This window comes from Ipomoea nil, unplaced genomic scaffold (assembly GCF_001879475.1).
Source record: "Ipomoea nil cultivar Tokyo-kokei standard unplaced genomic scaffold, Asagao_1.1 scaffold1420, whole genome shotgun sequence".
NCBI lineage: Eukaryota > Viridiplantae > Streptophyta > Magnoliopsida > Solanales > Convolvulaceae > Ipomoea > Ipomoea nil.
In genome coordinates this window covers 481,894-504,628 of record NW_017617848.1, presented here as the reverse complement: position 1 = coordinate 504,628, position 22,735 = coordinate 481,894, and the positions used below count along the sequence as shown (strand labels likewise).

General features: G+C 38.2%; 1 protein-coding gene across 1 annotated transcript; it reads right to left on the bottom strand.

Annotated features, from left to right (window-relative positions):
* Positions 1–10,885: 10,885 nt before the first annotated feature.
* Positions 10,886–12,457, bottom strand: LOC109187187 (transcription factor bHLH14-like). The gene has a single exon (XM_019337308.1). The coding sequence runs from the start codon at positions 12,418–12,420 to the stop codon at positions 11,044–11,046; it is 1,377 nt and encodes a 458-aa protein (XP_019192853.1). The 5' UTR covers positions 12,421–12,457; the 3' UTR covers positions 10,886–11,043.
* Positions 12,458–22,735: the final 10,278 nt, after the last annotated feature.

Below are 22,735 nucleotides of genomic sequence, written 5' to 3'. Positions count from 1 at the left end.
ACCTTAACTTTCAACAACCCACGCACCTTAAGCATACAATTCATGCACCTTAAGCATACAAATCATGCAACTTAAGCATACAAACCACACACCTTAAGAACACAAACCATGCACCTAATGTTTTAAAATGGCGCACCTTAACTTTTGTTAGGAACATATGTATTTAGATTTTGATGATACCAAGCTCACTAAGAATTTAGACCCCTCAACTATCTTTTCCTTTCGGAGTTTAGTATCTTTCGTGTAAGTCAAATATAAACTAAGCTCAAAACATGATTCGTGCTTAAGTAAGCACATACACGAATCAGGGTTCTCCTCAGGATGAAGAAGAAGTGAAGAAGAAGACTGAGAGATCAGCTTAGACTGAAATATGGAAGGGTCCATCTCTCGTGTAACTATTAAATGATAAAGAAATATCATTTGATGGAAGATTTCAACGAATGATAAGGACAATATTTCGTTATTTATGACCCGAGAGTACAAGTCAAAGCCTGACTTGATTGGACAAGATTCATATGTTATCAGAAGCATGTTTGTCCAAGTCTCAGAGCCAGGTAAATCATTCTAGACAAATGGTGTCCTAGGAATGAAATCTCAAATATCAAGGAGCATTTAATGATTAGTACCTTTTGTCTGCACAAAATGACAAAATGGTTGGTTGCTTTTTCAAGCCAACGACTATACAATACAACCACATTTAAGTCTCTTTACCCAGAGGTCATTACACGCTGGTTAATAGGTTTGAAATCTCCATCACCCTCCAACAGATGAATTTCTCTCCCTATAAATATCCTTCTTCATCACTTGAAAAAGGTGCTGGTTTTTATCAGTCTACTGCTATCTCAAAGCTTTAAAAATTCTCAAGTTGCTAGCTTACATAACCAGCGTGTGTTTGTGAAGATTTTTCTAAAATATTATCAAGCTCTTCAAGTCTTCACAACATCAAGAAATCTTGCAAGTTCATACCAAGATCAAGTCATCATCAAGTCAAGATTTCAAGTTGGAGTTAACATCAACATATTCCAACACTCAACTCGGTTGAAGTTGATAGAGGCGGAGTAGACTCGGAGGAGTTGAAAAACCTAGCTAGTTGCTGTCGGGCTTAGTGATCAAGGAAGCAAGCTTAGCTTAGTGTAACACCCCGTGTTACGCCCTTTAAGCTCGGATTAATTATTTAATTAATTCCGTTAAAGATTAGTTAAAAGAACTTAATTCAGTCAGGATCCCTTAATTAATTAATATGGTCCACGGAGGATCGTGGACCCTTACCCATATTGACCCAAGCCTGTTAGAAAAGGAAAGAAGGCCCATTACTAATTAGACTCTGATTAGGATTCCTAAATCTATATAAAAGGGATTAGAAATCCTTTAGAACCTTTTCCATCCCACCTCCTTTTCCCCACTCGAAAATCCCTAACTAGAATTCAGACAAAGAATTCCCTGTCACCAAGCCTAGGAAAGATTGATAGGAAGGGGACCTTGAGGAAAGATCCTAGAAAACGTAAGAAGTTTAATTAAAGCTACCAGGTAACCCATGTCCTATAAAACCTATTTTCCTTGCTATCTTTTATTGATTGGCTCCTTGGAATAATTGTATGCGTGAATTTGTGGTTATGCCTTGATAGAGCTTGTCTTTAGGATTTATGGTATGGATTCTTTTTATTCTTGATGTTCTTGTTGGTCTTGTGTGATTGGTTGCACGTTCTTGTATTTAATTGTGTTTAGAGCTTGTCCTTAGGATTTATATGGTGAATCTTGTTGTCGTGATGATCTTAGCGTTCTTGGGTGGGTTTATGCATGTTCGGGTGTTATTCAAGGTTTAGGGCTTGTCTTTAGGGTTTTGTATGTTGGTTTATTGATGTTCTTGAGGTTCTTGAGGCTCTAGAACCATTTTGTGTTTATCCTTGAGTCTTGACATGTTTAGAGTTTGCGTTTAGGCTTCAATTATGTTGTTTCTTGGCTTGTTCTATGTGTTCAAGTCCCTATTGTTGTTGGTATGTGCTTGGGCGTGTTTGAGACTTGATTTTGGAAAAATTGGATGAATTCCCGGGTTGGGAAAATTGGCCAAGAAGCATGTTCCAGCGGATAGTCGGTGGGGGGACGAACCCCCACCTAACCACCCGCCGGAAGGGGATGATGTTCCAGCGGGAGGACGGGCGGGTAGACGGTCACCCGCTGGAACAGTGGGTTATCACTGGCGGGAGGACGGGCGAGTGGACGGCCACCCGCCGATCCACCCGCTGGAACGGCGTGGTACCGTCGGCGGGAGGTCGGCGGGTGGTGGTCCACTCGCCGTACCTCCCGCTGGTATGTGCCGGCGCGGGATTGTTCGGTCTCTGTTGGGTCGAACCCCGTGCCCCGAGGTGTCTTCGTTGATGTTTTTGGGTCTAGTATGATGTCTTGCGTATTGTAATATGAATTGTGAGTCGTGTCTTCGCATGTGGTCCATACTTGTATCTTTGGTGCCAGAGTATGGTCTATAGTGGTCTTTGTGTGTCTTGTGGTTGCCTTGAGGGCGCTTGTTGATGAGAGTCAATGTGCATGTTGAGCCCTTCCCCGATTATCCCCTTGTGGATTCATTGTTGAGTCTTGCCTTTGTGTTGTTGTCCATGATGAAAAGAAAAGATATGTGATTCGTGGATAAAAACTACGATTGGTGGTTGATGCACTGCGCGTGCTTGTGTGTGATGGTACTACGGTACCGGTGTGTGATTTAAAGGTATCGCGGATGCTATGAGTTGGGCGGTTATGTAGGAGGTCATGTAGGCGGGGCATGCGGTGCCTCGGAGGGATAAGGATGTGGTGTGTAGGGTGGCCTGGAGGTACAGGTTGGAACTGTTATAAGGTTGGAGAGGCGTAAAGGTTGGAACTTGGTATAAGGTTGGAACATGGACGTGTTTGCGCTATTTGTTGTTGTCGAGTTTTATTGTTGCCTTGTTTTGTGGTATTGGTTGCATGCTGTGTCTTTAAGTGCCTTACCGGGCCGAGTCTATTGATATACCTTGAGTCTGATTCCTGGTTTTGAAGCTAGAGTCGTTTAGGAGTATATTATGTATTCCCAAGTCTCAAAATGATTTCTTATATCTATATGTATTGTACTCAACGCGTGGGAGTGGGTTGCTTAGCATTATTCGCTAACGGTTGTGATACCGCATGTTTTTCAGGTACTGATTAGTTGACGGGAGCGCGCTAGAAGGAGTTGCGGTTCCTAGCTTAGTTAGACGGCCTGTGAGCCATGCTTGTATTCGGTTAATGATTATAATTTATGCTTTGTTTAGTTAGTTTTAGCCTGTGCATCTAGGTACTCAAGCTTAGATGTGCCATAACACCCCAACACTTTTGTTTAACTTCCGCTCTGTTTGGGTATTAATGATAACTTTACCTTTATTTCGTAAGCTTTAATGGTTTTAAATTATGCTGAAATTTGGGGGTGTTACACTTAGTTTGTACTAAGGAGTGATAGTGCAAACCCTTTCACAAGTTGTGAAAGAAGAGTGGAGCAGGCTTAGTTAACAGCCGAACCACTATAAACCCCCCCCCCCCCTCCCCCACCTCTCTCTCTCTCTCTCTCTCTCTCTCTCTCTCTCTCTCTCTCTCTCTCTCTCTCTCTCTCTCTCTCTCTCTCTCTCTCTCTCGTTATTTATCATTAATTCACTGCCTTGCATTGCATTCATACTCATCCCATTAAAACGATTTCTAACGAAAGTATGCAAAGAAAACTAAAAGAAAGTAATATATTTTCCGTTGTGCAAAACTCTTTGGAAGCAAGTTTTAAAAATTGCATAGAGTCTATTCACCCCCCCCCCCCCCCTCTAGACTCTCATCCTTCGGTATCGGGACGAACAAGTGGTATCAGAGCAGTTGCCTTGAACGGTAAACGCTTGCGTATACTGCCTGGTAGATCCCTGTTGGTCCCAAAAGAGGTAAGGTAAAAGTCTAGAGGGGGGGGGGAGGGTGAATAGACTTTTAAACTTTTTAGCAGAGCACAACAATTGCTAAGGCAACAAAGAAACCAAGACTCTTAACTAGATTGTTAGAGTCCGGTGCACAGCGAAAATAATAAACGATACGGTGTGTGTGTGTATATTGTGTCAAGATTATTCTCGTGAGAAGTAAGCAAGAGTAGTAAGTAAAGAAAGCAGTAAAGAACACAAGGCAATTTATAGTGGTTAGGAGGTGGTGTAATCCTCCTACTCCACTTGCTCTTATCTCCAAGAGCAATTCACTATATCCACCACTTCTTGGTTCCAAGATACAATGAATTCCGTGATCTAGTGTTTTGATCACCAAGCCCACACTAATCACGCCCAGTGACACCAACACTGCTACTTCGGGTTTCACGTCGCCGCGTTACTTTCCCCGGATTTCACGACTCCACGTTACTTTCCCCCCGTCTTCTACGCTCCGGTAGAAACGCTTCTTCCGTGATCTAGTGCTTTGATCACAAAGCCTGCACTAATCACGCCCAATGTCTCCGACACTGCTGCTTCGGATCTCACAACTCCGTGTGACAATCCAGGATTTCACAACTCCGTGTTACTTTCCTCCTTTCCCTTGTTTTGCTCCAAAACAAGTTTTGCCTTGCTTCCAACTTTGAGACTCTGCAGATGATCTTCGATGATGCTCTTAGTCTCTTGTAGTTGATGAAGATTCTAACACTCTTGGATATTTCTTTTGTAAGCTCTGTATCACTCTGGGTGTTTATCTCACAAAGAATATATCAATTTAAGCTCTTGAGATGGAAAGCTTTCTTTAATTTTCGTATGCTCTGTTTAGCTCTGTTCTTTGCTCTTTGTATTCTTTGTATACTGCTTTCAACTGCTTCAATCTTCATCCTTTTATAGCTGGTAATGAGAATCTATCCGTTGGAAAGAAACGTTCTCATTTTTGAATTTCTTCTAGCTGTATAGCTTTTTTCAGAGGATAAGATAACGTTGCAGATATGTCAGAGATTCTCTGCAAGTTGAGCTTGAGGTTTTCACAAAAATGGCGTCCCAAAAACTTCATCTGGTGTAGATCATGCCTCTTGGGATTTCTATTTTCAAAAATATAATCTCCAATTTAATCCCTTACTAGTTTAGACTAGTATTTTTGTTCAAAAATATAATCTCCAATTTAATCCCTTACTAGTTTAGACTAGTATTTTTGCTTCTGCAACATCCCTCTGTACTTCACGTCTGGGTCTGTCTACTGTTTCCAGACTTCATCTTCTTAATTGACTTGGGAAATCTCTTCCCATGTGAACAATCTCATCCCTTCATTGATTTGATTTTTCAATTGAAATCTCTCCCTTACTTGATTTTCATCCCTTACTTTCTCATCCCTTCATTGATTTGATTTTAATCTCATCCCTTACTTGATTTGGACTTGCAACTTCATCCCTTGCTATTTATTTATATCTCAATTTGAAAATCTCTTGCTATTTATTTATATCTCAATTTGATTTTTCAATTGAAATCTCATCCCTTACTTGATTTTCATCCCTTACTTTCTCATCCCTTCATTGATTTGATTTTAATCTCATCCCTTCATTGATTTGATTTTAATCTCATCCCTTACTTGATTTGGACTTGCAACTATTGACTTGGGAAATCTCTTCCCATGTGAACAATCTCATCCCTTCATTGATTTGATTTTTCAATTGAAATCTCATCCTTTACTTGATTTTCATCCCTTACTTTCTCATCCCTTCATTGATTTGATTTTATCCCTTCATTGATTTAATTTTATCCCTTCATTGATTTAATTTCATCCCTTACTTGATTTGGACTTGCAACCCGTTGAATTGAAGCTCTTTGCAGCCCTTCCATCTAATTGAAACTTGATTTTCATCCCTTACTTTCTCATCCCTTCATTGATTTGATTTATTCTCATCCCTTACTTTCTCATCCCTTCATTGATTTGATTGATTTGGGCCGTTAAATTGAAGCTCTTTGCAGCCCTTCCATCTAATTGAAACTTTTGCCGCAAGTGTGAACTTCATCCCATCAATTTGAAACTTTTGCCGCAAGTGTGAACTTCATCCCATCAATTTGAAATTGCATCCCTATTTCAATTTTGAGATACTTCATCCCTTCAATTCGCCCAAACTTCATCTGATGGATTTAAACTTGGCTTCTTTAAAATATGTGAGATGTGAGATTCAAACCTATGACCTTATATATAATATTTCAAACTTTTACCAACTCGTCCGTACAACCTTTTAGTCATTATCTTGTTTCACTTGGTATACTACTTTCTTTCTATAGATGCTTGATCTTCAAGATAGCTTCATGCAAACTTCAAGTCACGTTCTTTCTTCTTCGGGATTTCTTGAGGGATTTCTTCTTGAATTTCTTTGAGAGATTTCTTCTTAGGATGATAGTCTTCATAACTTGTGTATACTTCGTCATACGCATACATCTTCCTCTTCTGTTTGCCATTTTCACTAGGCAAATTCTTAATTTTAGGCTTTATATCTTCTTCATCCATTTCCTCAACTAATGAATTTATTTTTCCCTTTCTTGGTCTATGACTCGACTAGTCTAACCAAAATAAAATTGGGGTTCTACGATTTACAATATGGCATATCAAAATATATTACAATTTATTCCTAACAATCCATTTCAAAAATTTCATAAAATTCTTGTTTTACTTTTGCACAAAATTTTCAAAAATGGAAAATGACCATAGTCACAGATCTAGACCTCTTGCTTTTATTCTATCTAAGTTTGACGATTGGAAGGTACGAATGCAGGCTCATTTGTCAGCTATTCATGATGAAATGTGGGATGTGATCACTGATGGACCAATCGCGGTTATGATGGTCAATCCTCATGCAGCAGCTCAGGGTGCTGATGCTGATCAAATGATCCCAAAATCGAAGGCTCAACTCACCTCAGAGGAGAAAACTAGAGCAAACCTCCACAATGTTGCACGAGACATCCTATATAAGTCTCTGGATGAATCGTTGTTTCCAAGAGTGAGGAAATGCACTACGGCCAAGGAAATCTGGAATACAATCATGGATGTTGGAGAAGGTGATGAACAAGAGAAGTAGAATAAGCTCACCATGACTATGAAAAGATTCGAAGATTTCAAGATGAATCCTAATGAGACGATAAGTCAAATGGAGCTTCGTTTCACGAAACTTCTAGGAGAAATATCAGATTTAGGAAATGAACCAACCTGAAAGGTGATCAACCTGAAAATACTTCGTGGACTTCCTAAATCGTGGGAGATGAAGGTGACAGCCATGAGAGATCACAGAGATATGAAAACAGTCCAAAGTTCGCAAATCTTCTGTGATCTAAAAGCCTACGAGTTTGAGCATGAACCTAAGAGCTCTGAAGAACCAGAAACAAGAAATATTGCTCTTGTCGCAAACCAGAAATCGGCCTCGACTAGCAGGTCAAATTCTAACCCCTCTGATTTCTTATCTGACGAGCAGTTTACTTTGTTTGTGCGAAAATTTAAAAGGTTTATGAGGAAGAATAACTTTCAAGAATTTCAAACACCCCCAAATTCTTCAAGCCGAAGGTTTACCGAAAGATCACCTCATCCCAAGAAATAAGAGCAAGAAGAGGCTCAAGTGCTATGCTACAACTATAGAAAGCCAGGACACTTCAAAGTAGATTATCCTCATCTCATGGTCCACAAATATCAGGACAAAGAGCCAAGCACGAGTGCTACAAAAGAAATGAAAGTTATTGCTGACTCGAGCAAGAAGAATGCTAAACCCAAATCTAATTAGTCAAGGCATGATATGAGGCGAAAAGCAATGGTCGTAAATGAGTCAAATGATGTGGCTGAACCAGAGCTGAGCGCTTCGAGCTTAAGTTCAGAGAGTGAAAGTTCAGAAGAAGAAAAATGACTCTTATGCCTATTCAGTCAAGAAGAAAGTGATGACAACTTATGCTTAATGCCGAAAGATGGCGAGGTAAGTTCTCAATCCTCTTCATCTACCCAAGTTGAATCTAGTTCAGAAGGTGAAGAAAGTTCCATTAATTCAGTTGTGAAAATGATGAGGGACTTTAAAGTTGTAAAAATCACATACTCTAAGTTGAAAGCAGAGAACTCTCGACTCATGATCAATTATGAAGAGCTCAGACGCGTTAGAATTAAAAACATCGAGCTAGTCATCACCATTGATTAGTTCGAAAAGCAAGTTCATCTTCTTAAAGAGCAGTGCACATCAAGAGAAATAAGAGAGCATAATTTGTGTGAGGTCATTGCATCGTTCACAAATTCATCTAAGATAATATATCGAATGGTGAACAATCAAAGACCAATTGGGGAGAAAGCCGGACTTGGCTATGACCCAAGCTCTCATTCATAAGTTTTGTCGATCAAACCCACAGATCCTTCCCAGTTGCCCGAGCCAATAACCCAGATTGATAAGGGTATAACACCATAAACGACAAGCAATTCCAAAGGAAAGGTTGTACAATGTTCTATGGAACCTACGAAAGGAAATTTCATGCATGGCAACCTGAGACATGTTAAAAGTGTTAATCAGAATGGACCTAAAGTAATTAGACCTAGTCTACATTACAAAAATGGTCAGCCAACGAGAAAGAACCAATCGAAGGTAAACCCTAATATCAATCAGAGGCAAAATCACTCAATGAATCAACGTAATGGTTTATTATTTAATAAATTTTGTATAATATAATTGATGTATTCTTGTTTTGCATAGTTAGATAAAATAACTATATATATAACATTATTTTCGTATCTCAATGACATCGTTCTTGCCAACACTTTCTTAGGCTATGGTTTGCGAGCTATATATTCCTGTTGGGTGTCGATCGAGTTCAGCCCCTGCTCGATTCAAAACGTGACATTGTGGCTTACCATGAAGAGATGTGGTTAAATGGTTAATGTTCACATACTTAGCACCAATTAGTTTTAAGAAGGATATACCAATCAACTAGATAACCAAACAACTTTGTGGTTAAGCATGCTTGACTTACAGGATAGGTGACCTACTAGAATGTAAGTATAGTACATCGCTGAGATCCAACAATTAGTATCAAAGCCGAGGTCACGGGTTCGAATCAATGGCGAGGTGAAAGTTGAGTCCAATCCTGGTTGGGATGGCCATACGTCGAGCCAAGTCCAGTCCCAGGGAGGGGATAATGGGCGTAGAAGTTATAGATCAAGTTAGACATGCTGTGCAACTGAGCTTTATCGAAGGTTGCAATATGTGTTGACCCAAGCATGCTGCGCAACTGCGCTCTGTGATCAAAGGTTGTGACAGGTGCTAGGAGGGGATTGTTGGGCGCCGGCCGTGTAGTCCCAGATAGGATGGGTGTATGTCGGGTCAAGTCTAGTCCTGAGAGGTAGGTATGCCCACAGTTTGGTTCCAGTTCCAGAATTACGTATATAGGTTCCACATCTGGTTTTGGAATCGGCAGTTCTGGTTTGAACCACCGGTTCCAATTCGAACTGGGTTTGTTTGTTTGTTTTTTTGTTTTTTTTTTGTAAATTATATTTTTTATTTTTAAAATTGTCTAAATTCAATAATTAAATTTTATTTTAGAAAATTTCAATTCTAAAATATTTTTAAAATGGTTATATGAAATAGTTAAACTATAAAAAAATAATTCTTATAGTTAAATTATAAAATGTTATATAAAGTTTAAACTTTAACCAAATACGGAGTAATAGTTAAACTTTAATCAAATAATAATTAAATTTTTTATTATATTTTTTCGGTTTGGAACCGGACCAACTGTCCGGTTTCGGTTCCAAATATTATGGTTTCGGTTCCAATTCTGGTTCCAGTAGTGCACGATTCGGTTCGAACCAAATCGTGGTTATCCTTACCGGGAGGGGGATAATGAGCGTGGAGACTAAGGACTGAGTCATGCATGTTGTGCAACTGGACCTTGTACATGATCAAAAATTGCGATAGGTGTTGGCTCAGGCATGCTGTGCAACTGGGTTTTGTGATCAAAGGTTGCACAGGTGTTGGGATGGGGATTGTTGGGTGTCCGCCGAGCTCAGCCCCTACTCAATTCGAGACGTGACGTTGTGGCTTACCATGGATGGTGGTTAAATGGTTAATGTTCGCCTACTTATCACCAATTGGTTTTAAGATGGACATGACAACTAGATAACCAAAGAATTTCGTGGTTTAGCATGCGTAAGCATAATGCAGTGTTGTGATCCATCAATTCCTATTTTAGAATTTCAAAGTTTGAAATTACACTTTTCAAACAAGACATTTTTACAATATATAGTTTGAAACAAATCAAGTTGTCAAGTTTGTAATGCTAGAGAGATAAAAGTCACGGTAGAGACTTGGTTTTTGTCTAAAGTTATTCTACAAGCTCTTATATAGTAATTAAAGTGGTCGGAAATAGATTAGTCATATCAGTTTAGAGCGGTCAAGAGTTATTCCAATTATTCTTGAATTGTAGTTTTACAAAGTTGTGTTTTATAGCCTTGATATTTACTTTATAGATGCGTAAAATGGAGCAGTAGCTTCAGCATTATCAAGGTAAAATCAAGGAGATCCCTAAAAAAAAAAAGTAGATTCATGTATATCTTAACTTCCTATAGATAGTGGCTAGACAAAATTAATTCACTTTGCATCTAGCACAAGATAACATCCTTAAATCACTTGATTCCATCAACATTTCGGCTGCATTTGGTAGCACAGTTACTAAATATTTGGATACTTATTGATTAAGAATAAACACAGCTTTTGCTCACGATTTAATTACCACATGATTACCAATTAAATTGACCGTGTAAGATTAAGAAAAAACTTAATAAATTAGGAAGATGATTATATTGTGTTGATCTACTACTAACATTAACATATGATAGGAAGAGAGTAAGATTAATAGATTATCCACATCAAAAAAAAAAAAAGGCCAGTTTTATAAAAGACAAGTTTTACCAGACAAAACAAGCTAAGAAAGTTGGCTGCAATTTACATTTATTGTTGCCTAAATGAGAAAGAAAATGAAAGAAAAGAAACTTACAAACATAGAAAGTAGGCAAACATGGCAGCTGATCTGAGCAGGACATTGAGGCGGGGTTGCTTAATAATTAAGACTGTAATCTTCTAAGGATGACAGCTTTTAGGGCATCTTCCTCATTGGTCAATCCGTCAGGAACCCTAATCACAACATCTTGAAGCATCAAGTCCCTAACGCTGGACACGCTGGCGTGGTGGATCTTCAGCTCCATTTCTCTAAGCACATTCATAAGCCTGGCCGCCGGATAATTCACATCCGGAGAATGGACCCGGATCATGGCCTCCGACCCGATAATCTTCACCTCAACATCCATCGCCCCAAACGGAGAGCCGCCGCCCATGACGTGGTCCACCGTGGACGTGGTGGTGCTCTGAGCGTCGTGCATTATCTCCATGATTCGCTTCCTGGACATCTGGTTTTCGCCGTGCGTTCCCAGTTTGTTTTCCAGATCTTCAACCTTAGCCTTTAGGCGGTTGATGTACGTGACCGCGTCAGCTAGCAAGGAGGCTTTGTCCATCTTGGACACGTTGGGAACCACGCTTCGTAGGGCGTAGAATCGGTGGTTGAGCTTCTCCCTCCGCTGCCTCTCCGCCTCCACGTGGTTCATCGCCATTTCCCGTCCGGTCAGAGCTCCTTTCCTCGACCGCTTTCTGGATCCGACCATGTTGTTCATCCCGGATTGGTGGGTTAACGTTGTTTCAAAGAAATCAGAATTACCCGAGTCCGGCGAGAGGTCATTGATTACAAGCACTTCTTTCTTGATATCCGAATCCGGGCCATGTAGATCCACCGCCCTGCTCTCTTTCTCCTTCTCCTGAGGATCTCCAAGACGGAAATCTATAGGGGAAAGACATTGGTTAAGATCTTGGCTAAACGGGAACAGATCTTGGCTTTGGGTTTGGTTTTGGGTTTGTGCGTTAAAGATAGAGCGGCCAATTTGCAACAATTCCCAGTGCTCATGAATGGAATCCGAGGATCCCAATTCGACAACCCCAGCAGAGGTTGAGAAGCAAACCAAAGTGTTGATGCCGTGCAAGTGAGCTTCTTTGGCTCTGTCGGAGTGGTAAAACTGGACTTGGTTGCTGTCCGACAGCCAAATGTAGGATCCCGAATCAAACGTTTGGACTATGAGATCATCTGGAGCTGCAAAAGACTTTGTCATTGACACCATGTAATACCACTCCGCGTATTCAGTAACGTTGCCTTCAACCAACCCTTCACCTTCGAACTTGTTTTGGAGCTGAAGATGGTTTGATCTCGACGGCCCGACGCCTTTGGTTCCCCGGAAATGGCCGTCCCCCCACGACAACACAACGCGGCCGTGGCCGCCCTTGCTGGCTTGCCAGAAAATGGCGTAAACCCACCATTCAGGGCGGTTGTGGAGGAAGAATTGGATGCGTTTTTGGAGTGAATTAGGGATTGAAGATGAAGAGATAATCTCTTCCATTGAATTGATTCTAGCTTAGCTTGCCTTGCAGTAATAATATCAGATCGATCGATTTCAATGAGAATTCAATTCTTAGGAACTTGGCAATTATATATACTACTTAAAACTGGGAATGGTGTTGTCATACCTGGAACTAGGGCATCCAGGGGGGAGGGAACAGGACGTACCCACGCACGGTTTTCACATTCTTTTAATTTCTTACTGGTTGACCCACAGTACAGTGATGGAATCAGGAATATAATGCAGAAAAATTTTACAATTTTATTTGGTGGGCCCCTCTGATCTTGACATAAAATGACAAAGAGAAGGCTCCCCACCCAATCTTAATATTGTTTTATAATTTAATTGTTACGTTTTTGCGGCAGGTTAATTGTAACACCTGTAATGTAGTAGTACGTATAATTTTCCCTCTCACAGGAGCAGTGTACTATCATGTATCTATCCCAAACAGACCTGTCCAATCCTATGTTTTAAATCCGACAAAGACTCCCATTGTGATTTATGTCAATTGTAATTACAAATGTCCCGAAAGGGATGATTGAATGAGTCGTGCATAAATTTTATACTAAAAGATCATGAATTTGATTTTTGTCAATACATTTTGATCGAACTCGTCACACAATTTAGATTTCTTATATAATTTGGGAATAAGGGTCAAATAGGTCATTCAATTGCACACAATAATTCAATTAGGTCACTGAACCTAAAAAGTCAACAATTAGGTCCCTAAACTAATCAATTTTAAACAATTCTGAAGGTTTCCAACAGGTCAACAGGTTATCCTTCCAAATAAATTATTTTTTTAAAAATAAAAATTTAAAATTAATTATTTAAATTTAAACAAAAAAAAAAAAAAAAAAAAAAAAAAAACAGGACCGGCCGGTTTCTTCGTCTCCACTGCTGGAGACGAAGAATTTCTTCGTCTCCGGCCATGGAGACGAAGAAACTGGCCGGAATCTGTTTTTTTTTTTTTTTTTTTAAATTTAAAATAATTATTTTTTAAAATTTATTTTTTAAGAAAATAATTAATTTGAGAGGATGACCTGTTAACCTGTTGGAAACTTTGAAATTGGAAGAATTGTTTGAAATTGGTTAGTTTAGGGACCTAATTGTTGATTTTTTCAGTTCAGTGACCTAATTACATTATCGTGTACAGTTCGATGGCCTATTTGACCCTTATTCCTATAATTTGTAAAGTATTACTTAAGAATGGAGTTTACCTAGCATTCAGTCTATTTAGAATTAGATAGGTGAATGGGATCTTTTGAATTCTCTTCATTTTAATCACAGACCAGGTTGCAATCATCACTTAAGAGCATACCTAGCATTCAGTCTATTTAGAATTAGATAGGTGAATGGGATCTTTTGAATTCTCTTCATTTTAATCACAGACCAGGTTGCAATCATCACTTAAGAGTATCGTAGGTGAATGAAGTCCTTTCAATTCTCCTTGTTTTTCCACGTGAGCTATTACTCAGGAATGAGGATTATCAATGTACATCTTTGAATATGTTTAATCATGAAAAAGGATGTATGTGTAGTGGTATAAAATGAATTAAGTCCTTTTATTTCTTTCCGTTTTAATTAAAAATCAAGTTGCAATCACATGGAGTATGATAGGTGCTATGGTGCAAGTCACTTTTGAGGTTGATGAGTTCTGTACTTATCAAGGTTGAAACAATCGCTAGGCGCTTGAGGACCACCTAAGGCGCCTAGAGCGATTAATCGACGCCTAGAGCGCCTAGGCGGGCGCCTAGGTGTCCGACCGCCTAGCGCCTAGGCGCCGATTATCGACGCCTAGGCCCGATTTTTGCAACACTGGTTCTTATTATTAGTATAATATTCCCATTAGAGCTCTTTTAAGTCTATTATGTTTGTAATAGGATTCTGCGTGTATATATATTTTGTAATCTTCCTGTATTCAGTTTATCGTAAATATACAAACAAAGTTTTTATCTAAACTCTCATCTGGTATCAGTTTGGTATCGATCCGATGGTCGATATTAATGCTTCTGCTGGCGGTAATGGTGGTAAGACAGTTTCGTCGAGTCGCACGGTGACTGAGATTTCTTCTGCTCAACCGATGTTTGCTCCGAATATGCTTCATCAGGCACATATCACTACGTTTCAATCAAGCTTTTTGCCATGAATTTTTTGTTCTGGAAGGCACAGTTGGTTCCGTTATTGCACGACTAGAGAATCTGTATAGGTTTGTTGATGGTTCAAACCCTTGTCCTCCGGAGTTTGTTGCGTCGACCACGTCCGCACCTCCAATTCTTAATAATGCATATGATTAATGGATTCAGCAGGGACCAATCCACCTTGAGCATGATAATTCCTTCCATGGCCGAAGAAGTAATATATTTGGCGATGGGTCATGAAACTTCCAGGTCTGTCTATGCTTGTGTATGTTGATGATATTTTGCTATTAGGCAATAATCCTGCGTTGGTTGATAATTTTTTACATCAGTTGTCCTTTGAGTTTAAGATTACGGATCTTGGAAAACCACGATTCATTCTTGGCATTGAAGCCCTATACTGATGATACTATGATTTTGTCTCAATGCCAGTATATGCTTGAAGATCTACGTAAGGCAGGTATGGATTCGTGTAAACCATTGGCTACCCCTATGTTTGCTTCTATGCTAGGGTCTAAAGATGATGCAACTTTACTATATGATCTTACCTCTCACAGGTAGTTGGTTGGTTCCTTAATGTAAATGCTTGTTACTAGCAGACCTGGTCTTTCATTTGCTGTTAATTGGTTGTGTCAGTTTATGCATAGTCCTACTCAACATCACTATGCAGGTTTGAAGCGGGTTCTGCATTATGTTAAGGGTACTTTAAATCTTGGTTTGCGGATAACTAGCTCTTTAGACATAACAGTTCATGCGTTTTCTAATTCTGACTGGGCTGGTTGCCAGATTGACAGGAGGTCTACAGCTAGCTTTGCTATCTTTCATGGTTCAAACTTGGTCTCATGGATGTCTAGGAAGCAGCGCACCATTGCTCATTCTTCTACGGAGGCGGAATACAATGCTCTTGCTGATGTTGCTGCAGAGGTTGCTGGATCCAATCTTTTTTGCGTGAGCTTGGTCTGTGTCTTAATTATGTTTCAATGATCTGGTGTACATGATAATCTTGGTGCTACATATTTGAGTGTTAATCTAGTTTTTCACGCGTGAACTAAGCACGTAGAGATAGATTAGCATTTTGTTCGTGAACGTGTTACTACTGGTGAACTCAAGGTGAATTTCCTTTCAACCAAAGATCAAGTAGCTAATATTTTTACTAAATCCCTACCTGTGCTGTGATTTTCTGAATTAAGAGTCAAGATGAGCGTTGTTCCTTGCCCACCGTCAGCTTGAGGGGGTTTATTAGTATAGTATTCACTTTAGAACTATACAGAGACAGTTCAATATCTAAACTCTCATCCTTATATTATCAATACCATTTTGATCAAGTCAATCCTACAAAATCTTCCTTAGTATGGTTTACCTTTCATGTGTGATTTCTGTGTAATTATACAAAAGTAAGGTTTACCAGGGACAACCTCAACTAAATTGGTCCGGTTGTTACTTGGTAACTACAATGTTGCAAGTTTGACTCCCAATGGAGAAGCCTATTGACATTTTTTATTTGAGTGCCCACCCCTATACTGTCTGCGGATGCGAGTTTAATTTTCTTTTTCATCCAAAAAAATAGTATTCATAAAGTTTAAAAATAACTTTTAATCATGACGAAGAAGTCTGTGGTATATAATGAATGAAATCCTTTCAATTCTCTCGGATTCCGATAGGCGCTGTGGTGCAAGACAATTTTGTGGTTGATGAAGATTATGAAAAGAAATTAAAGTCTCCCTTAAATATATATCTGTTTTGTTTTACATGAACAGTCAGTTCCTTAAATGTTTGAAGCCGATAAACGTGGAAAGAAAAGCAGAAAAGCAAAAATTTTTTTTTTGGTAATTAATGCATGGATTTTGTTTTTCTTCATGAATTGTTTTTATTTGTTGAAGAAACTTGTCTTCATTGGGAAAATTATACTGTTGCTTGGGTGCATGGATCCAGAAATTTTTATACAAATTGAAAACTAAAAAGTATTATGCTGATAGAGACATCATAGAAGTGATCGCTTAGTTAGATTCCATGCATTTTTACAAACATTTCAAGATTATGGGGCCCGGTTCTGTGTTTTTATTTTCCTTACATTTATGACATAATTGCCGGGTAGACTAAGCTAAGAAGTATAGGATTTAGGCAATTAAACAGGGCAGATACATGGATCAAGTCCAAATACAATATAATTGTGTGCTGCACTTCCTCTATTCGACTGAAAATCATCATTTCACTTCACTCTACTATTCACGTTAATTAAATTAAGCCAGGACAGAATTAGCTGTACGTAATATTTGAGAGAAGAGACTAAGGTTTGAATCTTGGTAATACAGTATGGGGATAAAAGTGGACAGATTCCTTGTGCGCAACGGTATTTGGCCTGCCTACTGTGTCTGTGACACCGTAATTTACGTCCTATTAAATACTCTGTCGAGTCACAGTTGGGGATTCAACCTTTTTGGGGAAGAAGTTAATTAAATTAACAAAAGATGTTTGCAAATTGCTTTAATTAAAACTTAATTAATTGCCTTGCCTTGCCTTGTCGAGTGTAATCGAATCTACTCCTCAAATTTTCAACGTAATATTTAAAGGAAACTTTTAACACTACTACAACGAGATAAACATATATACGTTGATCGTCTCACATCTATGTTGTTTTGTGCATTTTGGTGAGATATGGATGTTGGAGATTTATATAATAAACGTATGTTTCAAGATTTCAAGCATGCTATTAATTTTAAATTAAATAATATTTTTAGAGTTGTGAAGTTAAAATATTATTTTAAGTTTAGAGAAAATTTTATTAGAAGTTACTACAAATTTAATTCTGATGGAGAAAGGTCTTCTGGTTTAATTAAATAATGGAGAAGATTTTAAGATCTGCTAATATTGTCAAGGTCTGCATATGAATGTTATTTAAGGTCTGTTTATACAAGTTATATCCAAGGTACTGATAATGTACAAGGTCTGCTGATATTCTTTAAAAAAGTATTCAACAAGGTTAAAAACACGACTACATCTTACTAAAAGTTTCACTTGTGTGGTTGGTCTGCCGTTTCTTTGTTGCATGCAACCTGTTAGGGGATCTGCAGATTGAATATGAATGAATTTGTTTTGCACACAAAGGTTCACGTTTGGTTCCAGATTTTAGCACACTACTATGAATTTTGAAAGAGTTAATTCCAGTAATTCCAACAATGGTCCCTTGAGTATAGTGATTTTCCACAATTGGTTCTCGACTTTTAATTTGGACAATTTAACCACCCGACTATTAAAAACTTTCCAATTGTAGTCCTTCCGTTAGATTGGAGTTAAGTGAATGTTAATTTGAGGAGTAAAAGTGTCATTTTCCTTAGTGAGGTATATTTCATCTTTCATTTCCGTATCTGTTACATGGATCATCATCATCGCGCGCCCTCCGGATTTTGGTTCCAACGGCGAGATAAGGCTGCGCCGCCACGTGGGAGTTCTCTGCGGATGGCGCCGGAGGTTATCCGCGAGGAGTATCAGGGGCCGGAATCCGACGTCTGGTCGCATGGCTGCATAGTCATTGAGATGATCACCATAAACTAGCCGTCCGCCGCTGATAAACTAACTCTGCCGAATCATATCAGTTACTCCTACAAGTTGCCTCAGTTCCCAATTCAGTCATTGGAATTATGCCGCGATTTGAGTGACCTGCAAATTGCAAAACCTCAAAACCTTTAAGAGATGGAGTGGGAATGGAAGTGCTTGGTTTTGTCTGCCATCTTCCTGATCCTGGGATTGGTCTTTCTACTCACCCAGAAGAAGTCATCATGTTCCTACAGACTACCTCCAGGACCTCCTGGGTGGCCTGTTATTGGGAAAATGTTGGATCTGGGAGAATTTCCACATCAAACAATAGCGGAGATGAAAAACAAGTACGGTTCTGTGATTTGGTTAAGGATAGGCTCTATCAGTACATCAGTACCATGGCAATTCTGTCTACCAAGGCAGCTGCTGAGCTCTTCAAGAACCACAATTGATGGACTGAAATGTCTGATTAATGGTGGAAGGTAGTTTTGGGATTACTCATCCTTGAGGTTTTTGTTTATTTGTGTAAGAGGCGGTGAAGCAATTAAGTTTATGAAACTTGGTTGTTGTTTAGTTCAGTGTTTTTTTTTTTTTTTTTTTTTTTTACACATCGATGCTCTGGCAGAAATGCCATAAAATCAGGTTGCATGTGTTGAGTACATCTTAGAATTGCTCAGTATGGGGTTCAAAAAGTTGTTCCTAGGTATAGAACCAATCTGTGTACATTCTGTTCAATGTGGTACTTAATATAATTTGTCTTGATTTATGTGAATTCTGAGTGATAAACTTGAGTATCTCATTGCTTCGTGGTTGTTTATATTAACAGTTACTTGAGCACAATGCATGTTTTATTCCATGAATTGAAATTAATTAAAAGGATTTCTTATGTTATTCTCATTGGTGATGGGTCTGTACCAAAATTCCTTTCACACCATGCTGAAGCTGATTTCATTATTATATTGTTGAATCTATTCTCATTTTAGAAGACTTTTAATCATATGCATTGGTTAGTTACTCACCCAGTCAGTAGCTAATGCCAGTAATATACAGTCTTGGAAAATTGGGAGTAACTTGGAGTAAATAAAGTATTCTCATACTTAGAAGATTATTAATCAGTGCCTTTGGCGGCAGGCGCGGGGTGATGATGATCCTGATCCATGTAACAGATACGGAAATGAAAGATGAAATATACCTCACTAAGGAAAATGACACTTTTACCCTTCAAATTAACATTCACTTAACTCCAATTTAACGTAAGGACCACAATGGGAAAGTTTTTAATAGTCGGGTGGTTAAATTGTCCAAATTAAAAGTCGAGGACCAATTGTGGAAAATCACTATACTCAGGGGACCATTGCTGGAATTAACTCAATTTTGAAACTATAATTATGTTTTTTTTTTTTTTTTTTTTTTTTTTTTTTTTTTTTTTTATCACAATACTATATATAGTCATGTTAGTTTATCAACTTTTGTTATTCTATTATTGGATTCAAATCGTTTAGGTGTGTTTGCTTGAGGATTTTTGAACTCTACTATAGGTTAATTCTGATATCCATTAGCATTTTATTATTGTGTGTTTTTCTTAGACCATTGGTGTATATTGTTAATACTGTTGGTGTATTTTGAAAATCGCCGCACGACCGCACTACCTTTTCATATATATATATATATATATATATATATATATATATATATATATATATATATATATATATATATATACTAGTTATGACACGCGCTTTGCGCGATTAGACCCATGCCCAATGTGTATTTATAAATTAGTGTTTCTTAATTGGTTAAAGTATTCACATAATATAATAATGAGAGAGAAAAAAATGTGAAATTAATAAAAGATATAGAAATAGTCTTGGTTATTATATATTGTAATAAAAGATAAAGAAATTCGAAATAGCTAAATTAGAATTAAAGTAAAAACAAATAAACCACTAAATAAAGCTGACTATCTATAATGAAAAGAGTAGTAATTTGAGCAGAGTAAATTAAATTTTTTAGTGCGTGTTTGGTGAGGCTCGGAATCTGCTACGGCTTGTAATTTGTTAGGATCCCTGCACAAGACCCTCCCTAGGAACATTGGTCACTCGAAGGACAGCTTGAGTGTTCAAGGGTGAGAGCTTTGATTGGCAAAATTGCTCCCAAGAAATTGCTTCTTGATCTTCAGTCACTGTTGTCGTTGTTATCTTCTCATAGACACTTTGCAGTTCCAATAAAAGAGCACGGGCAGCTTCCCTAGACTCGGGAAGTTGGTCACTAAGCTGAGATGCAGCAATTTGGATCAACTTGTCTAGACCATAAGCTTCAATTCCCTCAACTCCCTGCAAGGCATCAACTCACCACATTACAATATGGCATATTTTACTGAAAACAAAACAAGTGAAAGATCCAAACTCATTTCCTAAAAAAGGAACAAAGCACATTCTCTTGCTTTTTATTCCATTCATGTCCTCATGTGAAATGGTTGAATCTCAGGATACACAAATCACAGCATTGAGGACAAGCTAAGGGTTACAAGAGAAAGATCCACATCAATTTTTTTTTACAAAAAAAAAAAAAAAAAAAAAAAAAGAGTCCAGACTCTAGAACCCATTATCAACTTCCTTTTACTTTACAAATAGGAGCTAGTTGCAATATTGAACCAAGAAAAATAAGTAGAGAAAGAAGAGAGTATGCAACTCTTACCAGTTTTGGTACACTTCTGGAGAAGCACATTGATACATTTAGTACATGTATGGGCATATGTCACTCAAGAAGTCTTTCATTCTTGCTCTAGGGAAGCCAAAATACAGGAACTTAAGCCTGTCCTAGAAAAGGCACAAAGCTCAAAAGAGTAATCGTTTCGTCACATTTTTACTTCCTCAACCCAATAACAAAGTAAAATCAGAGGCCTACATCAAGACCGTCAAATTCACTGTGCAACCCAAATCCTGTTCCAACTGGTTGGTCCAAAAATATAATGTTGGCCACCTAGTGGATTTATGAAGGATTTTGTTAGTCAGAATTGAACACAAACCATTCCATTACCCAAGAATAAATAGAAAAATGAAGAATAGGGAAACACAACCCTATGACATAGTAGAACACTTGACAAATCAAGAATAGGAAAACACAAACAATGAAGGATAAACAAATATCAATAATTAGAGCAGAAAGGGAAAAGGTGAAGAAGGTTACTTGAGAATCATAGCTGCTGAGAGTTGTGTTGTTGTATCTCTGGGAGAGAACAACCCTAATCATAAATTCTTTATATTGATACCGGATCAGGGTCAATATAAGTTGGACAAATCGAGCATCTGAATGCGTAGAGTAGTAATCTGTATAGACACAATATATTAAAATCAAAGAAGTGATCCACAAGCTTCATTTAGAATTTCTTGATAGACAATGTTATCAGTTAGGTCTGTAGTAGTTGTATCGCAATGAGTATTGCAAAGTAACATCTTTACACAATCTCCTTTCTTTGCTCTTGATAATGCAACATATAACTGTCCATGTGAAAACACCGGTTGTCTCAAGTAAATCCCTACAAAATCAAATGTTTGTCCTTGTGCCTTATTTATTGTCATGGCAAAACAAACTTTGATTGGAAATTGGTGACGTTTAAATTGATTTGAAGGCTATGTAAAAAAACCAATGGACCACATAAATTGATGAATTCATCATGCATTACTGACCCATAAACCATAATATATCAATACTCAAAATCAACCATATCAATTCTAAATTGACAGTCACAACTCGCAAGCACCATATACAGCTCTACAAACTATTCATTGTGAGGGGAGTATCATATATAGGAAGAAAAATAAGTAATTCAGACACGAATAACTAAATAAAAATTAAAGAAGAGCCGAATGCAAGTCATAGTAAAAAAATGTGCTAGATTATATTAACTTCAAATCAAATTACAAATAGTACCAGCACAAACCCATCTGTTATTAAGAAGGGTGGTTTCAGGAGGTTGGGTCTATTTACTAAGTAAGCAATAGTGGCACTACACAGCTTGCATAGGGCTTACAGAGCTTTAAGGTGTGAAGATAACTGCTTTTGCATACTTGCAGATGTCCTGCACTTTCCTAACAACATCATTTGCTAATAGCAGTTTCTTCGTTACTGAAAATAAATTAGTATCACTGTATTGAGATATAACAAAGGATAAAGGAAACAAGAAGAATGCTGGGTGTACCTATTTGAGGCTTCACAGAGAATATGATCACATCACTATCTTCAACAACCTGTTCTCCATAGGAAATGCACATGCAGCATCAATGGGAATGGAGCTATAAATTAATTTCATTTTTAATTGGAGGTGAGAAGCAAAACCCAATACTGTCATCACCTAGCCTATTAGTTCTTAATTAGAAACACAAATAATATGAGCTCATTAAAGCAACCAAAACATCTCAAACGGGGAGGAGCAAAGAAGTAGCCTAAAGATGTTCTAGAATCATGAGCTGTGGCTCGGCAAAGGTTTTTCGAAATTGGGATTTCTAGTGAAAATACGATGAAGACCTAGGTGAAAGGAGGCTCAGGCGCGAGCAGTCTTCATCGCGGTAAACGGGAGGTGTGTGATTCTTCTTACTTCCGATGAAAGGTGGCTCAGGCGTGTAGGAGAAGGGCTACGGAAA